Source organism: Artibeus jamaicensis, unplaced genomic scaffold, assembly GCF_021234435.1.
Source record: "Artibeus jamaicensis isolate MK-2021 breed Jamaican fruit bat unplaced genomic scaffold, CSHL_Jam_final contig_718, whole genome shotgun sequence".
In the NCBI taxonomy this organism is placed as follows: domain Eukaryota; kingdom Metazoa; phylum Chordata; class Mammalia; order Chiroptera; family Phyllostomidae; genus Artibeus; species Artibeus jamaicensis.
In genome coordinates this window covers 6,382,285-6,408,497 of record NW_026521936.1, presented here as the reverse complement: position 1 = coordinate 6,408,497, position 26,213 = coordinate 6,382,285, and the positions used below count along the sequence as shown (strand labels likewise).

The 26,213-nt window shown below is 50.4% G+C and overlaps 1 protein-coding gene across 1 annotated transcript in view; it reads left to right on the top strand.

The window, feature by feature from the left end:
- PTPRN2 (protein tyrosine phosphatase receptor type N2) overlaps positions 1-26,213 on the top strand; it is a 383,390-nt gene that overhangs the window by 146,053 nt on the left and 211,124 nt on the right. The window contains exons 4-5 of the mRNA XM_037131929.2: positions 11,499-11,601; positions 16,191-16,353. Coding sequence (XP_036987824.2) covers positions 11,499-11,601; positions 16,191-16,353 — 266 coding nt within the window. The remainder of the gene's footprint in view (positions 1-11,498; positions 11,602-16,190; positions 16,354-26,213) is intronic.

The following is a 26,213-nucleotide window of genomic DNA, read 5'->3' as shown; positions in this document are numbered from 1 at the left end:
TTGGAAACAGCCCTGGCCGTGTAGCTCAGTTGGTTAGAGCGTCATCCCTATACGTCAAGGTTGTGGGTTTAATCCCCAGTCAGGGCACACACAAGGGGCAACCAATGAATCCATAAGTAAGTCAGACAACAAAATGATGTTTCTGTTTCTCTGTAAAATCAATGAATAAAAGAGAAAAAAGATTGGAAACAAACAGCAAGCAAAGGTGCTCTGACAACAAAAGCAGAGCCAGTTGAGTGAAAACACGTCTCCCGGTTGAGACCACATCTGTGTCCAGGTCTGGGAGGGACGTTCCAACTTCAGCATTCAGTTGCAGCAGCACGGCCTCTCCGCTCTCCAGCAGTCATGCGTTTTTAGGAGTGATGAAGCCCTGTGTGTCATTCCCTTGACTGTAGAAGATAACGTCCCCAAATATTTTCTTAGTGAGCATTTGGTGGGGGACCACAAAGCTCTGACGTCTCGTTAGAGGAATGTGAGTCACCCCATCTTAATTTTAGAATCACTCACAAAACGCAGGAAGGAAGTGAGAGGGTGGGCGGGACATTTCCCCCTTCCCGGGCACCCAACGCAAGGGAGTAGAGTGTCAGGAAGCAAAATCATCCCAGCCGAGTTTGGGTAGGATGATTTGTATTTTGAAGTCTATCAGGGGAGCCAAAGATTTGAATTAGATAGTGAAGACTGTCAGAAAATCTGTCATGAAAGGAAAGGTTCCCAAAAGGGGTGGATAGGGGAGAGTCAGCCTGCTGACTGGGGTGTCTCTGCAGTCTCCTCCCATCCAGCTGGCCCTCGCAGGGAGGCCCCACTCCCTGGGGCTCTGAGCCCAAGAGTGCCCACCTGGGGGGCTGCACCCCGCCCCTGGCATCGACATGCTTTGGGGTCTCTGGATTTGGAAATGAAATAAGACAACAGCCTCTGCCTGACCTCTGCCAATCACAGCTGGCATTTCCTGCTCCTGTTCACCAGCAGCTGGGTGAATAAGAATTTGATCTCAGACATTTAATGGCTTTTCCTTTTTGCTGTTAGAAAACTGTGCCTCTCCACTGAATCGGAATGCGACTGAATATTGAGATCTGGTGAGTGGAGATGAAGGAGCCGTGTAGTTGGTCTTTATTTAATAACACTGAATACCATTCTTTCACTCTCTCCCTCACTCCTCCTATGGATTTAAGAGACTGACGTGCTGGTTTTATGTTCCTGTGGCCTCCCCCCAGTCATTTTACTGTGACCGATTCATAGGAGAGGAAAAGTGAGTTTCCTAGGCCAGCTTCCTCGCGTCCATCAGAGACAAGAAAGCAGCCTTAAGAAGGGAACTGTTAGTCCCCCAAATGTGCGAGTGACCCTGAGCACCATCTGGTGCCCTGAATGTACAGATGGTGGTTTTCTATCTTACCTTGAACGGGGAAGTTTGGGCTTATAGAGACCACTGTCCCTTACTGTTTGGAGCTGCAGTTACCTGCCCCCAGGACAAACTGCGGCAGATTCCAGTGCCTGTGACATGCCTCCTCAGGGACTAGCAGTCATGCAGTGCCGTCCTGAGGGTGTGGGGGTGCCAGGCCTGCTCTCCTTGTGCAGGCAGCACCTGCCACCCCGTCTCTGCTGCACCCAGAGGTGGGAAGTGTAGCCGTCACCTGGTCACAGGAATTGTGTTTTCTGTGGCCATCCAGACACCAAACCACAGTCCCCGGGAAGAGTGTGAAGTGATGTGAACATCATGTGGTTTGTCCTTGAGCTCTGGAGAGGGAAGTCTGAGCTGAGAATGAGTGTGGTGGCTGGGGAACGTGGAGCAGCAGCCCAAAGACTGTCACGTCCTGTCTTGATCTGGCGGCTGTGAACACAGAGGGGCAGCTGATCACACATCCTTCCGGCATGTTCTGACAGCAAAGGGAGGCATGAACAATTTGCAGCTCGGGACACAAGGGGTCCAGGCACTGGCTCCACCGGGAGCAGCCTGGCCTTCAGATTGAAATGAAGGGCCACAGACAACAAGGAGAAGGCAGAGGGGTCACTGGGTCTGGAGCCCCTTGCTGGCTGTGACGGGAACCAGGCCCGAGTCCTGGCAGCGCTGCCTTTGTGTGGGTCCAACAGAGGAGCTGCCCGAGCCCTCTCATAGGAACAGCAATTTGGGAAGCCCAGGGCACTGGCCCGCATTGTCCCTCGGGAAATCTCTGCACCATCCTGCTCTTCAGAAAAGCCCGGGGAAGACCACCTGCTCTGTGGTCTGCCCCAGAGGAGGAGGTCAGGCCTGTGGCACTGGTGGTGACTGACGTGACACATCACACATCAGCTGGGCCGACCTGGACAGGCTGAGGCCTTGGGTGTCAGCCTGCCTGGCTCCCTGTCCCTGCTCCCCAACAGGGCCCCAGGGGATACAAGGCAGCCCGTGGCCAGGATGCAGGGGTCCTGCCTTTGTCCTGCAGCCCCTTGTCACTGGGCCCCTGATGTTGTCACCTCTTCAAGGTGCCTTCAGTTGCTCCTTGTTGAATCGTGTGTTTATATTTAGTGAGTCTCCCTCCATCAGAAGAAACTAATGAGAGCAGGAAGCCTGTCTTTCTTCACAGTCACAGCTTCGCAGATCAGAAACTGAATGCTTCATGTGTGTAACTCCCTCCACTCCATCGACTTGTTTCAAGCACTGAGCAGATCCAGCCCTGTGTCAAGTACGGTGTGTGTGTGCCCAGGAAGCAGAGAAGCCAAGTGTGGAGGTGAAGAAGCCAGACCGGCCCCAGACATGTTTCAGTCCCTCGAAACTCCCAGGGACCGTGACCTGGGAAGCATGTATATGGCAGCAGAAGCACATGGTGAAAGGCGCGGGTCACATACATACCCGATGGAAACCAAGTTCAGTTACCCTGTGTTCTGTTTCCATGTCTCGGTTTTACATAAAGCTGGCATCTGAGCATTCGCTAATGGCACTGGGGGAATCGGCTCTGCCGCCAAGGACTCCAACATGAATTTCACCTTCCATTCATTTTGACCATCTTAAAACTAAACAGTGAGATAACAATACTCAAATAACATTCCATCTGCAACAATAAACGGGTTCATGTTTCATTTCAGTGATGGTCAAGTTTACAGATGGTGTAGAATGAGATGTCCGTGAATGACAGACAGGTGCACAGCAGGAAGGTCGGAGCTTATCCGAGAAGCTCCCATGTGATGCTGAGTAGGTTTTTGGGGCGTGGACCACAGCTGTTCCGCTCTTTGCAAACTGCATCCTGCAGCTGAACGGGCACGCTGTGCGTCTTCAACAAGTACACCAGCATGTGGAATGGATCAGGATAAGTCTTTTCCCTTTCAGATCATTCACCTCAGGAGGATGGCTACTGCTGCTCAGCACGTTTGAATTCTTCCTGGGGTCTCCCTTTACTAACGCGGCACAGGGTGCCTCCCAGCATTCCCAGCAACAGTGAACACCGGCTCCTGGCGGGCGGGTTTGTGGGAAAGCATGTGAAGTTGAGAAATAAATGAGTGATTTACAACCAGGTCAATGAATAAGTTGATTATCACACTGTTTTCAGAGTGAAAATGGAGTGCGAATATGCAATGACAAGACTGATTTCTCGTGGTTTATAAACTGTCTTTGAAAACATTTTCTAGAGAGGCAGAGAAAACTATCCTGAACATAGGCACTGCCTTTGAAGTCTTGGCTGTATAGTTTCCGACATACAGAGAAGTCTTCCTACTTTACAGCTTAGCTGCCCGGCTCCGGCTCCCAGGTCTGGAATCCGGGCTCAGCAATCAGCTCAGGGCCAGGCCGGTGCTCTGCCTGCCCTGGGTGTGAAGGGGAGCCCTGACCCCATGACCCCTCTGATCTAGTCTCACCGTCTGGCCGAGACAGCCCTCAGCCTTGGGCAGTCCTCTCCTCCCGACCCCCAGCACCCTCCTGTCTTATTTCTGTCTCTGGCTCCCCTCTGCTCAGACCCCCTCTTCTCACTCTGGCAGGGTCTTCCAGAGCCTTCTCCCGTCCCTGCTGCCTCAGCACCCAGACTTTCTCCCGTCCACTCTCACATCCTGCCCTCCTCACAGTGTCTCGTCTCTACTTCCCCTCGCACGCAGGGTGACAAGTCGCTGGCTGCCCTGCGCCCCCTGGAGCTCCTCAGCGTGGTGCGGCCCCTTCAGACAGGCCGCCCCAGCAACAATGTTTCTCGAACTGCAAACCAGGAGCCACTAAGAATCAGGACAAGTTTAAAAAGTGAAATAGGATCCAGTCAGTGGAGTAAATTCTGAGGACGGGCACCCACGCAGTGAAGAAGGCAGTGCTCTGTGAGTCTCTGCCTGCGTCACCCGGTCCCGCTGTTGAGTGTGTGTCCTACCTCGACACCCCCAGGAACAGCTGGACACCTGGCTCTTACTTGCCCTGTCTCTGGCACGTTCTCTGTTTGTGTTTTGTTCATCCTTGGTCTGTGCATCGTGGCCCCCACACCCTTTGCCAAGCCCCCTGCCTTCTGTTTTCTGTCTCAGCAACCTTTCTGTCTGTCTCACCTGCCACCCTCTCCACACCTGTCAATCAGCTCCATTCCCCATTTCCAGGGACACGGCCAATGCACCCATCTTCAGCCTTAAACCTCTCTTTCTCTTTTTCTCCCGAACAGAACTCATTAGTGCTTATCAGTTCCACTTCCAAATCACCTCTCAAACCACCCCCACGATCAGTCCTTTCACCACCTGATCGTCTGTGTAATGACCGCTTTCCCTTCTCTGCCGTCTTCAGCCCCTCACTCACAGACCATAAGGGCTGAGACAGGAAGTGCTGGACCGGCGCCTGGCTCACAGCCAAGGCTCAGTGGGCAGGCACTACTGTTGATTTCACAGTGTTCATGTTGTTATTGTTGTCATCTTTCTAACACACAGTGGATATTTCTGTCACGCTCAGAAAGTTTCTACAGCTGCCTGCTGCATGCGGAAAACGCCAGCTTTCCCAGGCGGCACCGGACCCTCCTGCAGGGGGCGTCCGCTCCTTAGCCCAGCCCCTCCGATCAGTGTGTTCTGGTGTCTCATGGTGGGTATGGTGTTTCCTGGTGGCCAGTGACGTTGACCATCTGGGTGTCCTCTCTGGTGAAATGTCTTTTGCTCATTTCTAGCTGGATATACTCTGGTTTATACAAGGTCCCCCAAATTTTCTGTTGTTTTCCTCCCCTAAAATTTTCATTGTCTCACACTTTGTCTTTACCGCCATGATCTCCTTTGGCTGTGTGTGTGTGTGTGCAAACTGAGAGACTTGTGCTGAGGCTCCTGTGTTTACTTAAGGACGTTCAACTGCTGCAGCACCATTTGTCAGAAAGGCACTTTTTCAACCACTAGGTTGTGAAAAGTCTTGCTGGGATTTTGGTGGGAATTGTGTTAAACACATATATTAATTTAATTTGGGGAGAACTTACACCATTCTTATGTTGGGACCTTCTGATTTAGGAACATGTTATGTCGGTCACTTGCTTAGATCTTTGGTTTCTTTCATCAACACCATGTAGCTCTCAGCCTACGAGTCCCACCCACGTGTTGTTAGACTTGCCCCTCGGTATTCAGTTTCCTGAGTGAGAGTAAGCAGTATTTTATTTTAATCTCAGGGTCAGTGCAGTCACAGCTAATATGCAGACGGATGATTTATTAGTGGTAGGAGTTTTGTTGCCCATTTGTCAGGATTCCCCACAATCAGATGGCAGAGCACTCTGCTATCTGGAAGCAGGTACAGACAGACTTCTTCCTTTCTCACCTCCTCATCCTCCCATAGTGCTGGCTGGACAGGCAGCTCCATCAACATCCTCGCCGTGTTCCGCATCTTGAGTGGGGTGTGGTTAGATCCTCACCTCAAGTACACTGACTGTAAGCTGATGGAGTTCCACTCAGCCCCCATTCTTCTGGGACTTTCCGTCATGAATGGATGTTGAATTCTTTTCAAATACTTTTTCTGCATGATCTGATCATGTGATTCTTTTCTTCTTTAGCTTATCAGTCCAGTGGATTACATTGATTTATTTTAGAATACTGACCTGGCCCTGTATCCCTGCAATCAAATCCATGAGATGTTATTGTTTTCACTTATTGCTAGATTTTAGGTGCTAATATTTTCTTAAGGATTTCTATGGCTGTATTCATAAGGAAGGGCCTGTACATTTCTTTTTTTGCTACTGTCTTTATCTGCTTGTGGTATCAGGTTAATATTAGCTACTTAACATTCACTGGGAACTATTTCTTCTCTTTTCTGGGAGATGTTGTGTAGAATTCATGTTAATTCTCCCTTAAATGTTTGGTGGAGTCCTCCAGTGTAATTGTGAGGGTCTGGAGATTTCTTTCAGGGAGGTTTTTAAATATGGATTCGATTTTCGTAGTAGTTACAGGCTCCGGAACCAGCTCGTTCCTGTGGGGCGGGCAGCGTGCTCTGCACTGTGGCGCAGCGGGTCCCTTTTCCTGAGCTGGTCTGTTTCTGCGTGTGTGTCTGTCCCCGTGAGTCTTTGGGGTCTGTGCTGCTCCCCGTTTTGTTACAAGACTGTCAGTCTTGCTGGGGATTTGTCTCTTTTACTAATCTTTTCAAAGAACGAGCCTTTGTTTTTACTGACTTTATTCTTTTTCTATTTCAATTTTATTGAGTCCTGCTCTTTATTATTTTCTTCCTTCAACTTACTTTGGGTTTAGTTTGCTCTTTTTCCCTCTATCTTTTTCATGTGGGAATTGGATGATCGATTTGAGAGGTTTCTTGATGTAAGCATTTGGTAGTAAAATTTCACTTGGAGCAGCTTTAAATGTTCCAGCAAATTCAGATCTCTTGCATTTTCTTTTTTTTTTCCCTCTCTTCTCTCTCTCTCTTTAATTTTCACCTGAGGACATGCTTATTGATTTTGGGGAGAGGGGAAGAGAGGGAGAAAGGGAAAGAATGGAACATTGATGTTAGAGAAAAATGTCAGTTGGCTGCCTCTCGTATGCGTACCAACTGTGGACCAAATCTTTAACCCAGGCTTGTGCCCTGACTGGGAATCAAAACTGCGACCCTTTGGTCGCAGGGGACAGCACTCCAACCCACTGAGCCCCCTGGCCAAGGCTGGTCTGTTGAATTTTCAATGTCACTCAGTTTAGTGTGTCTTATCCCCTAGATTTTCTTGACCCCTAGATTATTCCGAAGTGTGTTGCTTCATTTCCAACCTTGGGGGGGTTTTTTGTTGTACTTGTGCTGCTAATGTCTAGTCTGACTCCATGGTGATTGGATCAAGTCCTCTGAATGACTTTGATTCTTTTCCTTTGGCTGCATCTGTTTTATGGCTGGGGGTGTGGTCTACCTCGTCCACAATCCCTGGGCCGTGACCCGGGCAAGGGGCGTGCCACTCTTCCTGGACACCCTGTGCTGTAGACGCTGACCACACCGCTGACCTTCTCTCTAGTTTTGGGCATTTTCTCTTCCTCGTTCAGCCATTAAAGCAGTGCTGACGTCCCCAACTATGACTGTGGGCTTGTCCCCTTGCCCCTTCCGCTCCCTCAGCTCATGCCTCCCTCACCTGCAGCTCTGCTGTTTGGGGCACAGATTGTTAAAGTGGGTTGTCCCCTTTAGCATCATGTCTCTCCTCTGTCCTGGCAGTTTCATTTGTTCTGGAGACTGACTTGTCACTATTGCTATAGCCAGTGCTACTTCCTTTTACTTAATGATACGTCTTTTCCGACCCTTCCACTCTTAGCCAGCCTGTGGTGTTAAAGTGAATTTTTTATAAACAGCATGTAGTTGAGTTGTGCATTTTTCATCCCTTCTGTCTTCCTCAGTGTATTTAGCCCATTTACATTTAAGGTAATTTTTGCTATCTTATGGCTTAAATTTCACATTTTATTTTTTCTCTATTATATTTTTTTCCTGTTTTCTCCCCACATTCCTTTAGGTCACCTAATATTTTAGCAACCCATTGTGGTGCACACACAGTTTTAAGTGGCTCTCTCGCCAGCCAGCTTAGTGCTTGGCCTGGCTGCTCCCTCACACACACCTGCTGCTGTTCGCTGTCCCAGCGGCTAGAGGACACCTGCCTACCTCTGTGACACGGCCCCATTGCTTATCATGATCCTGTTAACTATTTCCTCGACATGTGTTTAGAAGCACAGCAGACAGTATTATCACGTTTGCTTCCACTGTCCAACAAAACTTAGAAAACTCAGGAGAAAAAAATGTTATTCTCTTTGCCCAGACCTGTATCTTCCGTGATCCTCCTTCCTTCCTGGCGTTCCCCGGCCGCTGCTTTTATCATCGCCTGTGTGTCTGGAGAAGTTCCTTTAGTGATTCTTTCAGGGCAGGTCTGGTGGTTAAAAAAAGCTCCTGTTTTTCCCCTGTATCTGAGGCCGTCTTGATTTGCTGTCACCCCTGAAAGCTGTTTTCCTGGGGTGTCTGGGTTGGTGGGCTTTCAGGATTCTGCGCTGACTGCGCTTTTCTTTCAGCACCAGGAGTGCCTGCCGTGCGCTTTCTTGCTGCCGCTGTGGTTCTGACGCACAATTCTCTGTCCCTGGAATCACTTCCCGCATACGTGAGGGGCCACTGTTTCGAGGTGCTTTGCTCTTAGTTCTCAGAAGTTCAAATCAGCACATAGAGGAGATTTGGGTTTATCCTCCTTGGGGTGCTCAGCTTATGGAATCTCTAGGTTTTGATCTCTTGACAAAATGAAGAGGGTTCACCTTTACATTTTGTGAGCACCTCTTCTCCCCTGCCCTTTCCCTCCTCTCCTCTGGGGTTCAGAGGACCTCAGTGCTGGGTCTTTGGCTGTAGCCCCACCATTTGTTTTTCTTTTTGTTAGACGACCCTTTCCCTTTGCTGGAACTAGGTGCCTTCCGTTGCTCTCTGTCCCAGCACATGGAGCCTTCCCTCCACCCCTCCATCCTTCCGTGCTATGCCCTGCTCAGCTGCTCTTTTCTCAGTTATAATACTCGCATTGGGTTCTTTGCATACGTATTTCTTTACCAAGACTTCCTATTTCATGTGTTTCAGACAAGTTTGTACTTGTTCACTGAAGGGTTTCTGTCAAGGCTGTGGTACAGTCTGTCAGGTGGTGCTGATGTCCCCGTCACCCCACTGTTGGTGGCTCCTGATTGTCATTTTTCATTCAGTTTGAGAACTTTCCAGGTCTGGGGATGACAAGTGATTTTCTGTTGAAACCTGGGCATTTCTGTGTTCTATCATAAGACTCATGATATAAGAGAGGGTCTCTTATGTAACTGAGGATCTCAGTTAACCCTTGTTTTACCTGGCTTTTCCTGGTACCCCTCTGCTGGGGCGGGGGTGCCTCTCTGTTCCTGACCAGTGTGGGCAGATGTCTGGCAGATGCCCTGAGTAAACCTTTGCTGATACTGGATGGGCAGGCTCTTGTCCTTCCTCCTGGGCAGAGGCTGCGTGGGTTCAAGGCCCCATGTGCTTTGCACCAACACAGTGGTGGGGGTGGGCAGCTACCTCCTGACAGGGATGGAGGTCTGGACACTGGCAGGGTCCTGAGTGCTCAGGGACCCCTTACAGCCCTAAGAAGAAGGACGCCCAGATGCCCTCTTGGCCTCTGTGGGCCTGTGTGGCTGGGTCTGTGCTTTTCCAGGGTGTCTGGTGGGTGTAGAGCTCCATCATGTGAAACGTGCTCCGTGGCTCTGTCCTGGCCCTCTGACTGGAGAGGGGGAGGCACCTGCACCCACCGTTGCTCCAGGGCTGCTGGCCGGTTCAGCGCCGAGTCCAGGCAATGCAGCCCGTTTCCTTCTGTGGGTCCGAGGTCCGGCCTGCCCTGCCTTCTCTTCTCCCCGCTTCACAGCCTCTGCTAGTATTCTTTCCAGGGTCTTAACTGTACTCAGCAGAGGAATAAGAAAACGTCTGTCTTCTCCAAAGTACTGGGAGTGGGTCCCATCTTCCCAGGGTGTCCTCTAATATATCTTGGAGAGAGGTGCACGGGGACTGTCCAAGTCCTGCATCCATGTATTTCCTCTGTTCATTCCAAGGGCCCAGTCCCTGCCCCTCCCAGGAAAACCAAGAGTCCCAGACCAGGGTTCAGGTCCCCTCATATCACCCACACAGACCAGCCAGGTTCTGGGAGAACCGAGCCCTCCTCACAGGCCCCAGGCTCCTGACATACCCCAGACCTCTGTGCACCTTAGATAAACAACAGTATCAAAATTCTGTTGTTTAATTTTTTCATGGGAAGTTTTGTTTGGTTCTTGATTTTTTTTCTGTTTTCCAATAGAGAATAACATTCAGGCCACCCTTTGGGGATTATTTACAACTGCTTATTCCTAAACGTGCGGTGCTTGATGTTATGGGAATATCACCCATGTGCTTTCTGGTGAGCGTGGTCCTTGGCATGGACCAACCATGGCCACAAGACAGACACTTTGTGTGTGTGTGGGGTGTGATTTGTAGTTGCTTTTAGCAAATGGACAGACTTGCTCATTATTTCGAATGTTTAATCCTGAAGTCAGGATAACAGTGACCGTGGGGCCGGGCCCCCTGCAGTAGCTTTTTCTCTAAACATCCAGTTCTAAGCAGAGCGCTCAGAACAGGCTGCCATAGGAGGCTGGCCAATGGGGTAAATTTTCCCAACAGCATCCGCGGTGGGTAATGCCAGGGAGCCCTCTGAGGGTTAGAACTGTGCCAACTGTTTGAATCTTGCCATTTGTAAATTGTTTTAAAATGTTAGATTTGCATTTGAAACAAGTGTTCCAGTGTGTTCTCGAAGGAGCTGTGTCTCCTGAACCATTGTTTCTATCCGGCCCGGAACGCGTGGTCCTCAGAAGTTGGGAACTCCTTGCACACGCATGCAAGCGCAGAGCCGTCCTGGCACAAAGATTTTGATGTGTTTTTGCACAGGGCATAAAAATATATCTCTGTAATTACATGATATTTAGTGATTAGATAATTATGGATAATTGCATGGGGTAGTTCGAAGTGCTAAAGTGTTACCATAAGATCTAAAATGTACAAATTGCTTAATAATTATTCTGGGGAGTTATTTGGTAATTCTGAGCATAATTATCATGTGATCTGCAGTGCGTGTAATTAATGCATAATCACATGGATTTCGCCTTCATAACCACTTCGCCCTTGTTATAAATAAGGCTCTTTGTCATAACATTTGAGTATAAATATAATGTAATTGGCTCCCAGACACAGTACATTAAGCCCCACGATAATTGCTTTCACAGTAACAATACCCTTTATTTCATTCCCGGCGTGGGGCTCTGAGCAGGGTGGGGCTGCGGAGCATATATCGCCCAGGGACAGTGAGCGGGCATCTGGGCATGCTGGCCAGAACTCTCTGTGGAGAAAGGTCTGTGTCTCCCGTTGGGCAGAACCTCTGTCCTGCCTGGGACTCTAGGCCTGGTTTCCCCATGTCTGCGGTCTGGACTCTGAGAGCTGGACCTTGTGGAAAGAAGGGGGCTCATTTGTATAGTGCAGAAACAGCAGCCTGGCTGGTCAGCTGTGCTGGGGGGAGGGCTTGCTGTGACTTTGAGCAAGAGCTTTGGCTCAGCTTCCCGGCTGACATGTAGTTTTTGTCACCTTCCCACAGGTTTCACCTGGCAGGATGACCACACCCAGCATGTGCTGGCCCAGGAGCTGTCCCACCTCCCCAGAGCTCACCTGCGGCGCCCCGGGGCTACCCACCCCGCCAGGTGAGTCAGCTTGATTCCTGGGTCCTGGCACAAACCACCCACTCGCTTTCTGGAATAGCAGTTCCAGAAAGCCGGGGTGTCCAGGAAGAAGAGGGGCGTTTCCTTTCTCCACTGTGTCCTAGCCCACAGGTCCTCTCCCCCCACCCCCCACCACTCCCCTTGGAAGAGTCCTGCGTCTCCAGAACCTTGGTGGAGAGCAGAGAAGTCAAGAATTCTCATTTCCCAGTGAGAACTTACATTCACTTTAGTACACAGAGCAGAATTTAATCATGAAACTCTTCCTGTTCTCCAAACACAGCAGCCTATACTGGGCCGAATATCTATTCCACACCATCTCATTTCACCCCTACTGCTCACTGCGGGGTGATCAGTGAGGTGTCACCCCATCTTGCAGGGGAGGAGATTGAGCCACAGGGAGTTTGCAACTGAGCCCAGACACAAACCCCTGTGGGCTGTCTGCTCAGCGCTGAGCCACAGTGCTCTGCTCTCCCTGTTTATGAAAAGTGAGAAGGACCTTCCCTAGAGACTGGGTTTGGAAAATTTACTTTTTTCCCTGAGACACTATTGTAAATCCGAGCCTTTTGTTAGAAAAGTCTCTGTAACAAAAAACTGATGCTTATTTTGTCCAATAAGAAATAACCTGATCCAGTGGGACATTCACTCCTAAGTCCTGCAGGATGGGGTGTGTGGAAACACACAAGGATTGGGGACACACTACATATGTGCTCACCACGCTAGCTCACGAGCTGGCCATACCGAACTCCCGAGGGCAGGAACTCTGTGTTCCTTGTGCCCGGTGCACCTCCCTTATCAATGATCATGGGCCACTGTAGTCTGTGTGTGTGTAAGCCTTCTCTGTTCAAAAAGCAAGCCAAAGCCAAAGTCAGTCTGTGTTGAATGAGTTTGAACTCTTAACACTGGTCTTTAAATGGCATTTGGGCGTTTGAGCACCGACCACTTCTTCCTCCTCCATGAACATTCACCCGAGTGTGGGGCACCATCTACCAGCCTTGAGCTCCACCAAGAGCAGGGATGGGCTGGGTGGCTCCCAAAGGCCAAGGGCAGGAGCTCAGGGACATGTTTGGCACATGAGGCTAGGACTGAGGAAAGGGATGAGAACAGGCTCACTGCATCTGCTGTGCCAAGATGGGCTTTTCTTAATCTGGGCTTTTCTTCCTCCAGCAAGAGGGGTGACAGAGTAGCAGGGGTGTCCAACCTGTTGGTGTCTCTGGGCCACACTGGCAGGAGAAGAGTTGTCTTGGGCCATGCATTCAAGACATTGTGATGAGAAAAAAATCTCATCATGTTTTAAGTAAATTTACAATTTCGTGTTGGGCTGCACGTGGCTCATGGGCTGCAGGTTGGACACCCCTGGAAAGCATCTCATGGTCTCTGAAGCCTGAAGGCCGGTGTGCACACGTGGAAAGGAACCTGAGTGTGAACCGTTCTTCGTCTCTGTGAAGTAGAGAGTGTACCAGGTTGTGGCCTGCTTCGTGCCGGAGCACAGGGCAGACGCCGATCCGCGGGTTAATTGCTGTGGCGATGCTCAGCACAGTGGTGGGCAGGCACTGCGGCCCCGTGTGCACAGGAAGCCGAATAAGACGATTTAGAGGTGCGTAATAGGGTGCTTGCATCCGCACTGAGGAGCAACTACTGAGAAAAATGGACAAAGTACCAGAAAAGTACACTGACCTCAGTTACATGACAGACGACGTGAATTTCATCTGTTAGAAGCAGTCAGGGAAACGACAGGCAGGGCTCGAGACGCACCAGACTGAGCAGCTGTGAGTTGTGTGCCCGTCAAGAGTGAGCCAACGCGGCTGAAAGAGGCATTGGGAATAGAGACAGTGCAGCTCTGTCGGGCGCGACCCTGAAGCACAGCGGGAAGGTGCATCGTGAGCCCCTCCGTGAGGAGCACGCAGACCGCACACCTGACATCAACGGCCTGTTCTGGGGGATGAGGCTTTCTGTGTGAGAATGCTGGCCGCGAGCCATTCTCCGTATCTGACAGGACACATCCACCCGAAACCCACATGGGTTTCCTAATGTGTGTCAGTGCCGCAGTGAACACCCACATGTGAGCAATTAACCGTTGTGTTTGCATGTAAAATACTTGCAACGTTGTTTCTCAGTCACTGAACGTGGATGTGGTTATCAGCAAATGGGCAGTGCACTGGCCCTACCAGCCTCACTGAGCACATACAAAACACACACATGCACTTAGACACACACACACTGATGCATACATGCATGCAGGCACACGAGTACACATAGGTGCACACACAGGCACACAAAGATGCACAAGCTCCAGGCATCGCCAGGTGGCTGCTGCCAAATTCCTCATTCACGAGAATGAAGAGCATCTCCACTCAGAAAGCCCTGTGCTCACTGCTGGGCTGATACTGCATCCGGATCAGCTGTGGGGAAAGGCCGTGGTCCTGACCTGGAGAGGCCAGCGGTGAGCAGGGGGCAGGTTGGTGGAACTGCAGGTGCTTGCTGCCTGGTCTGTGACCCTGGGCCCTGCCCCTCTGGGCAGGTGTGTGTGGACCGGCTGCGGCATGCCCAGGAATCCAGGCTCCAGCCCAGAAACAAATCGAGCTTCAGGGACGCCCAGCATTGGCGTCACGGTGTTACACCCCAGCCTCCTTACTGTAAAGTGGGTGGGGTACCTACTTATGAGGTTGCTTGGGGCACCTGGACAGATGACTCCCAGGTGGCAGGGCTCTGACTCCGGCCAGTGGTGCTCAGGGAGCTTCATCTCAGCTGGGTTCTTGGAAGACAGATATGCTGACTTCTGTGCTGCAGGAAGCTTACAGGACACTTTGTCTTAGGAGGACATACAATGGGGCATGAGGGGATGGGCCAGCCTTGGGAAGAGGTGGAGGGACTCCATGTGGCTGTAACAAGGCCTCAGGAACTTGGGCCGATGTGCACCTTCAGAGGCGACCCCTCCCACAGCTGAGTGCCCACAGGACTCTCGCTGGCCAGGCCCTGCCGACGCTGCTTCCTCCTGCTGCAGTGAGTAGGGACCAGCCCCACAGCCCCAGACCGCTCGGAGGTCCCAGACTGCACAGGACGCGGTCGGACAGGGACCTCACGCCTTCCCAGGGGGCGAAGGCTGCCACAGCCCCCTGAAGACTGTGCCCTGTTTCCTGCATTCACACATCTTCCAAGGCCACCCCTGTGCTGGGGCAGCTAAAGGACTTCCATCTCCGAGATAATCACCGAACTTTGTTGTATTTGCTATTGTAAATAAAAGTGAAAATCAAAAACTGTTACTTAAAAGCCCACTCTTTCCAGGTACCAATCCACAGAGAAGGGTTGGGGAGAAATGAAGAAAATCTCAGATGATCCCTGGTCCTGCCCCTGTGCCCACTTCTCCCGAGCCCCCAACTGACATCCCAGGACAGAGCTCCTCCTGGCTGTCGGGACACTCTCGCTCAACACCCAGAGCGCTTCTGGGCGGTGACACAGAAATACAAGTTTCAAACCCAGGATTTGCTCACACGAAGGTTGAGTACATTTAGGACGCAACCCCCACACGCCTGGCTGTATAACTGTCAGGACAATTACTCATACTTATTCGATATCTGAACTTGGCTGCCGCCTTTCATGCCCACTGTGTGTGGAGCGCCCAGGGGAGGTGACGGGGAGGTGACAGAGGACGAAGGGTGTCCACTCCCTCCTGCACAGTGTCGTGTCTGTTGGAGAGGATGGAGACCGCTACACTCTCATACGGTGTAAACACTTCATTTCCTTAAAAACGGAAATAAGACTTTTCCTTTCAAATAAGTCCACACTTCACATCATTCTCATTTCACCACAGTAATCAGGTCTGTTATCCTAAAGTCACTTTGAGCCATAACAGTTTTTAGATTTCCCAGAGACATTTCCTAGTGCTGGAAAAAGTGTCATTTGACAGGTTACCAAAGGGAAGTGCTAGTGTTTTGAAGTAACTCCACATGAACCCAGAATTTCTTGAATGAGCTAAGTTCATTTATTCAGTCCATGCACATTTTTTTCAGTATCTACAATGAGTCAGGCTCTGTTGTAAATCCTGGGGTGGGGGCTGCAAACAGGGAAAATGCAGAAAACCGGGCTCCTTCTCTCTGGCAGCCTGCATGCTAGTGAAGGGGTGTCCAGCAAGAAAAAGTACGTTTGCATAAAGAAGGTAATTTCAGCTAGTTGTGAATGCTAAAAAAAAAAAAAAAAAAAACCAGGAGGGCCTGATCCACAACAAATGGCACCATCCTCAGATTGGGGGGAGGGGGTGTGGGGGGAGGGGGGAGGGGCACCCTGAGCCAAGGTGTGGCTGACAAGGGAACTAGCTCACAGTTGGCGTTTCTAGCAGTGAGTCTGTTTCCTCTGTGCAAAGATGTTGGTGGGCACCGGGCAGGTGGGACCATTGTGAATCCATACGTCTGTGGCTTAGCAGCCTGTTGACAGAATGGTACTGCCACTTACAGAGATGGGGTTACACGAGGGACTCGGACCCTGGCCAGGGAGAGCTGCCGGCCATGAGGCTGCCCATGTGGCTGACTGACCCCCAGCACGCATGGGGCTGGTTCATGTGCTCTTTTGCTTTTCAGGAGCTTAAAGCCCAGCACCGAGGATGAAAGAAGGCACCGTCCAGAGGGTAGCCTCGCGCTGGCCAAGGCCCTTGAGCGCTACTTGCCGTACCTGGAGGTCCTGTCCCAGGCCACTGCACCGGATGAGCTCCCCAGGATGCAGCAGGATGGACGGCCAGCTCAGGTGACCTTTGCAGTTCACTCTGCACCTGGGTTTGTGTGTCACCTGTGGGGGGCCTCTCTGGGAAGCACCCACGGGACTGTTTCCTAAGCCTTTGGCAGCAGCTCTCGGTTTTTCTCCTGTGCGCCATCCGTGCTGGTGGGCAGAACAGCGAGGGATGGGGGCGCATGCAGGGAGGTGTCCCTCAGTCCTTGTGGGGTGACGCCCCAAGTCCAGCAGTGGCTGCCCAACCGCCCTTGACGCTGAACCCCTCCGTGTTCCCTGCTGCCCTCAGGGCAGGTCTTCTCAGGGTCTTCTCTGGGACAGGCCCAGAGTTGTGGACACCACCGTCCACCCTACAGACAGGACGTCGGGAGGTAGTACAGAGCGTGGGGCCCACACTTTGAGAAAGGACCTGGGACAGCAGCAGACACTCAACTGCTGGGAGGATGGCAGGGACCCTGAATTTAACAGGAACTAGGTGACACAGGGTGACCAGCTGTCCCAGCTGCCAAGAACTGTCCTAGAGGGAACCCCACAAGTCCTACAACTCAGAAACCTCCCCTTCGTGGCACCCCTGCCCTCGGCCAATGTCCAGAGTGGGCTCTGGGCCTGGGTACCACCTGTGCCGGCCCTCAAGTAGGGGCTCCCTCCACGTCAATGCTAAACCTGCTCTGGAGCCAGTTCACAGTGTGACGCACATTCAAGAACATTTTAAAGAGACAATTAGACATCACAGTGAACTTTTAAACAGGAAATGATACATGTTTTTTACAACATCCCATTGCACCACGGTTCCCAGGTAGAATGGGCTGCATGAGAGCGACTTTCAGAGCAGAGGGTGTCATACACCCCAAGTTTGGGACTGTGGATGGAGCACAGAGCCCAGGGGGTCCCGGAGGTGGGGGGCATTCACAGCACTGCTCATACATCCTTCTTGCTGAACATCAGTCACGTCACCTGGGACATGACCAGTGATACCTGCTGGCGAAGGTGGGTGAGTCCAGCCGTGTTCTGCTTGCTCTTAAGCTCCACTAGCTTCATGAGACAATGGCTGTGGCCTTGGAAACATGTGGGAAACCACCTGGGCCACTGTTACAGTTGCTTTCTTGTTATGAAGGTGCTGAGGTCAGTTGCGCCAACGCAGGCTGGTGTTTTGGGTCATGCACACACACAGGGCTCATGCCATGGATGAGGCCTCAGGTGACTTAGGGTCTGCATGAACTGCAGCGGGCATGACAGAGACACCTGTGTGTGTCTGCCCAAAGAGCTGCACCCCCCAGGTGGGGTCAGGCGAGGTGTGGACTCAGTTAAGAAGCCAAGTCTCTTCCACATCTTAAGGGCCTACAGCAGAGAAAGGACGTTTGCTGCCCAGCTCCTCCCTGGGATACTATGGGACACTGCCTTGCGCCCCTTCGCCATCTGGCCTCGTGTGATGAGGGTGATCTGCATGATGATGAGGGGACATGGAGTCCCATGAAGAGTCCCCACACTGGCCCTGGTCAACTGGACAGGCTGTGGGACTATAGCCAGCGTCAGCGCCTCTGTATCCTTGTCTGCCCCAGAAGAGGGGCAGTGGTTACACAGTTCCCTGCAGCATCAGGGAGTGGTGGGTTGAGCCCAGTTTTCAGAACCCACCGGATGGAGGGGTGGAGCCTTCGTCCTCACAGAGGTGCAGGCCCAGAGCTCTGGGTCCCGGCAGGAGGCAGCTGGTAGACTAGGGAGGGTCCTGCCCTCTCATTGCTCAAGGTCACTGTCACCTAGATTGTTGGCCAGAGCAAACATTGTGTCCCAGAGCCTTCCACATGAACTGTCAGTCAGCAAGCTTCTAGCATGGGCCTGGAATCTGAGGGAGCCAGGCCCCTGAACACAGGTTCTAAATGCCCATCACTGATGTGACCTGAGCACTTTCTGTGAGCCAGAGAACCAGCGAGGTGCTGTGGGGTGAAAGGTGAGCTTATCCTGGGGGGTCGGCAGTGGGGAGAGTGCTGGGAGAGGCCGGGCACTCTGGGCAGGGGGTTGCTTGGCCTCTCTGTCCTGCTGCAGCCTCGCTGTACAACAGGGCAACAGCAGTCACCAGGTGTTTCTCAGGGTCAAACAAGAAGACACACGAAAGCTCGCAGCCAGTGGGCCAATTGATAGTTGTTGTCATCATCATTATTAATGTACCATTTTCTAAACACAAAATGAGAACTAGGTCAAGGGTCTAGAAACCACCTGCTGGACTGTTCATGGAGGTCTCAACTCCACCGAGGGAAATCGGAGGAGAGCAGGCGTGCTCGCGAAGCAGATTAGTCCATACACTGTGGGCCTCTGCCGCAGCCGCCCGGGGCCGCCCTGCGTTACGTATAGTAGCATTTTATCTGTTTACGCCACAGCACAGTGGAAAACCAACCTTGCTCTCGGGCCTCTCGAATATCGGCAATTTAAGTACATTCAAATAGGAAATCGTTCTTTGTCCTCCCCTCCATCCCCCGGTGTGTCTTCATCAAGAGGGATATGCGGCTTTGTGCTCACTCTCGGCAGCTGCTGTGGCATTTCTTCTGCAACGGAGCCGTTGCATCGCATCCCTGGGCATCAGGCATGGACGATCAATAAAGACAAACGTGTGTGTGGTCTGGAGACAGGTTTAGTGACAGGGGAGGGAGCAGGGAGAGAGTTGCTGAAGTTCCACAGATCAGAAGTTGGGGTGACAATTTCTCTGTGGAGCCAGTTAGCATGTTTCCGCACCATGACCATGACTCAGGCACAAACAGCCTCTGCCCGGTGCCCTTTCTTGTCTCCAGAAATAGGGATGGGGCAGCCAAAGCCACTGTCATGTCATGTTTCTCTCTCAGGTTTGGTTATTTTATGAGCTTTGCCCGCATACTAGAACAAAAAAAGTCCAGTTTAGTCTAGAAGTTACTCCCTGGACTAGGAGTGGCAGGGAATTCATCTGGAGGGGCTACCAAGTGGGGCCCCTGGAGTTTCGCCATTTCTACTGCCCTTGACCCAAGGGGTGCGCTGTGGGGCCATGCACAGCAGGGGTCAGGAGTGCTGGGGGTCAGCAGGAGCTGGGAGGGGCGGGCTGCGGGTCGCAGCAGTGAGCTGCCACAAGCAGCTCCCTGGGAGACAGACGGACATGCTGCTCCTTACAACCAAATCCTCAGGCCAGCGAGTAACCTGCTGGAGCCGCAGCAGCCCAGCGCGCACTAGAAGGGGAGGGAGAAGGTGTGACTGTCTCCTCCTCACGGCAGGGCCTTCCCAGCCATGACCCGGGTGCGTTATGATTCTGGCACTGGGGACCTTCCCTGCTGTGGGAAAAGTGGGCCTGGTATCTTTGCAGGGTGTGCTCAGCCCTTTGGGGCCTTACAGTGGGGTTGGGGGGTCACTCCACCGGCCCCGAGGCTGCCCCCCATCACTGAGGCATGTGGGGGAGGGACAGCCTCCACCCTGCTCACACCCGACCTGGCCTTCCTTTTAGGAGAGGCAGTGGGAAGGCTGGCACTGGGGTCATCACAGATCCCTTCAGCAGCCACCTGCCACCTTGTCCCAGGTCTGGCCTCCGTGACATCTGCTGCTCACAGTGGGTCAGCCGGGACAGCGTGGTTTACATCTGTTGCCCCCTCACAATTCCTAGCACGTCACATTTTCCCTCTCACAAACGCCCCGTGTGGACAGCGAGTTCTGTGCTTAGTTCATCACGGTGGTCACAGGTTATTCAGAACACGAGCATTTGGTGGCATTTTTGGCTCAGCAGTTTTCCTTCCGTGTTAAGATGGATGCTCTCAGCACTAGAAATGCGTGGGAGCCTAGAACTTGTTCTTTTCTCGGTCCCGTGTTTGAGTGAAGGGCACACCCTTCGTTGTCTCTTGGGCGAACAGAGACTGGATGAAGGGCAGGAAGCAATCACCTGATAGGACCCCCGCCGCCCCAAGGTCACTGCCGCGTGAACCTGCCAGCAGGCCCAGCTGCACTGCTGCTCCTCCTCAGCTGATGGCAGACTTCCCTTGGAAGTTTAAGTTCTGTACACTGATGGTCTTTCCAGGGGCAACCAATTTGCAGTGGATAATTTTGTAGCCACCCCTTTCTATGCATCTGACACCACAGATCCAAGTTCAGTGTGGAGTCAGAGACAGTGTGAACCCATCGCCTCTGGAGGCTCCGACACTAATGTGCTTCAGGACAGGGCCAGCGGGAACAGGGTCTGTCCTCCTCCTCAACAGACTTGCTCCAGGCCTGGTGCCTTCACCCAGTGCTTGCTGACCAGTGAGCTGCTGTGATCATCCCTCCTGCGCTGTGAGAGGTGGGGACCAGCCCCTGCTCTCATCGCCCACAGAGGTGCTGCCTCAGCCCATGGGATCGTTAGAGGCAACTAGCCCCCACTTAGTCTGCACCATCTCGGACATTTGAACAGAAACCCATCCCTCGGCAATGCCATGAATGAACTGATTTATTTTGAAAATATAGTTTTAAGCACCTTTACTGCGTAGGAAGCTGTGCTAGGTGCTGGGATTAGAAAGCGGGAAGGTAAGCCCTGCCCTGTAGGACCTCACAGTCTTCCTGGCTGAGGTGGATGAAAGAAACATGGGGTTAAAAACAGAGCAGGTGCTGTAACGAGGGGCGGGAGGCTGCTCAGAGGGCAGACACTGGAGAAACAGTGGGCAGTCACCGGGGGAAGATGTTCGAATGGGACTTAAATTGCAGACTATGAAGTGACAACCCCAATGCCACCACAATAGCACGAATAATCCAGGTGAGCTACTGCATCAGAGCTTGGGAAAAAGCAAACCTCAGAGAGCTGAGACTGCAAAGGAACCCGAGTGCACTCAATTCAGAAAGGGATGACCTCGTTCCAGGGCACAAGAGACCACGGCTACATTCACACAGGCAGGAGCAGCAGGAGGGGACCCAACGTGAGTGGGGACAGGAGGAAGGCAGCCTGAATCGCAGGAACTGCTGATAATGTGTGGAGACCATTGTGTGAGGCCGAGTCCACAGAGACAGGCTGCCAGAGCCCCAAGAATGTGAGACAGTCCCCAGGGGATGGGGGGCGGTGTGGGAAGGGGGAAAGAGTGGGAGAAATCACCCCAAGGAAATCCAGGGCTTCTGAACGATCCCAGTTGCCTTCTGAAAGCCCCAGACGAGGCGGCGTGAGGAGAAAATCTACTGTGAAGGATGCTGGAAGGTGGACTGAAGTGGGACCTCACAAAATGGCACTGGTCTGCAAATCAGAGCATCAGCATCTACACAGCATTGTGGTCCTCGGAGCTCAGGCCCCAGCCTGCCCCTGGCCTCGTCCCAACTGCAGCGGGCAGTGGCTGAGGCTGGTGGGCTCAGCATTAACCGCCACACCCACTTCCACTGCCGGCTGCAGGGACTCTGCGCCCAGACTGAGGGATCGAGGGGCATGCCACTGTTTAGGCACAAACAGTGTTTACTCCATTCTCTGTCACTCTTTCATGCAACTATTTCCAGTATGGAGTCTAAAACTGGGGGACACGTGGTCAAGAGAGGAAAGAGGCAACAGAAGAAAACCTGGGTGTGACTCAGCTGTTTGAAAGGGCCATTTGGATAATCAGGGTAAATAGGTTAAAGCATCGAGTGGTCAAGGTGAAAAAACATAAATGAACTTGAGATGGAGCAATAGCAGAGAACCAGGTGGAAGTGCTGGGAGTGAAAGCAGGAGGGTGAAAACAGAGTTCCAGCGGGGGCTCAGGGATGGACGTGACGCAGCAGAGAACCAGCGAAGGTCAGCTCAGAGGTGAAACAGAACATAAATGTGCCGAAAACAGGAAGCAGATAGGTACGGGACAGTATCGAACGATATCCAATGTGTGTGCCTCAGAACCCTGCATGGAGGAGAGGGGATGAAAAGGCACTGGAGACACTTGAAGAATTGTTGGCTGGGCTTCCCCCAGATTGACAAAAGTCATCAGAACAAAGGTCTAAGAAGCTTAATAAATGTCAAGTGGGATAAGCTCAGGGAAGACCAAATCCAGGCGAACTGTAATCAAACTGGGGAAGACTAAAGATAAAGGGAAGATCTTAAAGGGAAGCTGGGTGACAGGACGCATTGCATCTTGGGGGATAATGGTAAGAATAAATACTCATTGGGAGGCCAGAAGATAATGAAAAAAACATTGGTAAAGTACTGAAAAGAGGAAACCTGTCAGTTTCGAATTCGACCTTGTTCAAAAGTGCAGGCAAAACAGAGACCCTGGAAGGCCCACGGGACAGAAACGTTACAAGTGCTTCAGCTCAAGGACCAGCGACAGCAGTAGAAGCCCAGAGATAATGAAGAGAGCCAGAAATGGCACATTTGAAAGTAAACATAGAAGATACACCCACGTGAGGTATGTAAAATTTTAACAGCTATTGTGTATGTAAAATGAAATAATAAGTGTTTACTGTGTGCTTTGTAGCTCACATGTCAAAGCAACAGAGCAGGTGGAATGGGTGGAATTGCACTGTTGTCACTTTCTGTTGATTTGTGAAGTTTTATAATATTGTTTGAAGGTAGATTGTGATACAAAGACACATTGTCATTTTTACAGTGACCATTTAGAAAAAGAAGCAAAAGTAGATGTAACTAAAAGTCAAAATAGGAATGCTAAAAAATAGTTTACTTCTCCATATGGAGGCAAGAAGGGAGGAGGAAGAGAGGAACGTAGCCCACATGGGCTGAATATAAAACCAACACCAGGAAAATGGACTGAGGTCTGCCCGTGTTCATGATTACCTCGAATACAAATGGACCAAGTCCTCCGGAGAGGCTGCAGAGATGGTCAGTCTGAATAGAAGCAAAAATGTTTCAGTGAAGTCTACTAAAGCCAAGGTGCATGAAATAGAAAGATATGTAAGTTGAAAGTGAAAGTAAAAGATAGAGACTATTAATTAACTACATTGATATTAATCAAAACATACTTTAAGACAAATAGTGTTATCAGTGAGAGATATTTTATAATTAGTATAAAGATAATTATAAAATTAAAATAATCTAAGATTAAGATAACTAGAAATCTTTTTATGAATCTAATGTTAAAGCTCCAGATACATAAAGCAAAAATATGAGAATACTAAAAAGAGAAATATGCAAGTCCACAATTATTCTTAGAGATTTTAACTCTCCTCTCTCAATACCTAATTATACAAGTAGATCAAATAACTGTAAGGATATAGAAAATTTGAACAACACCATTAACCAACTTAACCTAACTGATATTTTTAGAATGATATATCTAAACACTGCTGAATACGCATTCTTTTCAAGTACATGTAGAATATTTCCCTAGATGGGTCATTTACTGAGTCATAAAATAATTCTAAGTTTCAAAGGATTGAAATTATACAAAGGAAGATATTAAAAACACCCTGTAGATCATTTATCCCCAGAAATATATGGAAAAAAATGCTAAACATAATTTTAACCAATCAAATCAAACAATATGTATAATTTTAGCCAATCAAATGAAGCACTGTATATTAAAAAGGATAATACATCACAATCCTGGGAGATTTGTTCCAGAAATGCACGGTTAGTTTGTTTGAAAGTGAACCTGTATAACTCTCCATATTCACAAGCAGAAGAAAAACTACCTGACATTCCTAATGGATGTGGAAAAAGCAGCTGACAAATGCCAACCTCCATTCATGGTGGAAAACTGCAGCTGCCGTCACAGCAAGGGAGGGGGACAGGATGCTTTGTGCTGACACCGGGATTGGACGGGGACTTGTTCCATCTCCTCCTCTGTGCAGCACTGCATCCGAGCTCCCAGCGGTGCGGTAAAGCAACAACAAAAATAAAAGGCACTTCAATCACGCAGTCACCTTTGCAGAGAATTTGGTGGAGCCTACAAAAAAGCCGCTAAAACTAATAAATAGCAATGCAAAGTAAATATACAAAAACCAATTGTATTTCTATATACTAGCAATAATTAGATATCAAAGTCTTAAAAATATCACTTACAGTAGCACCCAAATTTATGAAGCATTATGGGATAAATCTAGCAAAATATGTGTAAGGCTTACACTAAAAATGAAAAATCATGGATGAGAGTAATGTAATGGAGACATATACGCTGTGATCATGTGTCAGAAGAAATAATAGCGTTAAAATGGCAATCTCCCCCAAAGTGATCTATAGCTATAATACTGAAACTATCATCCATAAGAGAAAAGTTGATAATTTGGACTTTGTCAAAATTAAATTATTTTTAATAGCTACTGCTAAGAGAATGAAAAGAAGGTAACAAACTGGGGAAAATATTTAGAAATAACACACCTGAAATGAACTTCTCTTCACAGTTAATAAGGAGCTCTCAAAACTCATTTAAAAAAAAAGCAAGCAAAGAAAAAGTCGAGCAAAAGAGTTGCAAATACATCCACCAACGAAGAAAGATGGGCGGGAAATAAGCTCTGTCGCATTTTGAAGTCATGGTTCCTCGGGGAAATGACAGTCACGGCCACAGTGAGATGCCGCGCTGTGCCTGTTAGAGCAGCTGAAGTGTCAAAGGCTGACCCTGCTGGGGGTAGTCACGAGGGGAAGGTGCGGTGCCCTCCCACTCACTGGTGGGAGCGTGAAATGGTGCGGCTGCTTCGGCAAACACTTCCACAGCGTCTTAAGAAATTAAACAACTACCCACTCTCTGATCCAGACATTCCACTCCTGCCCAAGATAAACGAAAGCGTTGTAGTCCACTCGAAAACGTGACCGTGAATATTCATGGCATCCTCAATAGTAATTGCCAGCGATCGGAAACAATGCAAGTTGTTAACAAGAGGATAACAAATTGTGTCTGATGCGCCCAGTGGATCCCTGCTCAGCCCCATGGGCTGTGGAGGCCTGTGACACCACGGACGAGTCCCAAGGTCATTCTGACTTACAGACAGAAAAGGAGTAAACACTGTTAAAGTTCCGTTTGAATGCATTTTGGAAAATGCAAACTAGTAGAGAGTGACAGCAAATCAGGGGTTGCCTGAGGACGCAGGGTGTGGGGGTGGGGTTACTGAGGACGCCACGAGGGTGATAGAGAGTGACAGGTATGTTCATGGTCTTGACCCTGGTGATGATCTCACCGATGCATAGCTCTGTCAACACCAGTATGTGCTGTTTACTGTATGTCAGTACACTTTAATGAAGATGAAAAAGAAAAGATGAGCAATCAATACAAATGTGTAAAAGTTTTCAACACACACTTTATAAAAAATATATACAAATGGCCAAAATGGCATCAAAGGTGCTAAACGTCCCTGTCCATCAGGGACATGCAGTGTGGAGCCCTGAAGAGCCGCCACTACTGTTGTTCACCAGATTGGCTGAACTTTCCAAAAAAATCCATAATGCCAGCTCCTGGTGACAATGTAGACAGGTGGCATCCTTCAGCCTGCTGGGATATAACTGGTACAGCTTCTCTGGGGTTTCCCTGTGGTAGAATATTCATCTGTCTGGGGACATGGTGCTTCTGCTGTGGAGGTCCACCTGGAGGAAGGACACATGGTCACAAGGACTCCTACATGTGACATTCAGGCAGCCTGATGGACTCCCGGCAGCATCCAACAGGAAACACCTGGCAGTCCATCAGCAAGCCCTCTATCTCCTGTCTCCTGCCCTGGAGACCTGCTGCCGCAGGACCGTGAGTGTGGGGACTCAGGGTTCCCTCTGGCCCTCAACTCAGCTGTGCCACAGGGAACCACACACGCAAAGAAAGGTGCAGAGCGGGAGGACCATGGCCGTGCCAGCCACACCCACAAGGTCCCTTTGATGCAAAATCATGCTTGTTTCTGCTAAACCCTGGCAGGCAGCCCAGTTCCAGTGGCAGAGCTGTTCTCTCAGTCCACATTCTGCCTGCCGCACCCAGTTAGTTGAGGGGTTGACGGGTGCATGTGGCGACTGTGAACGTCAT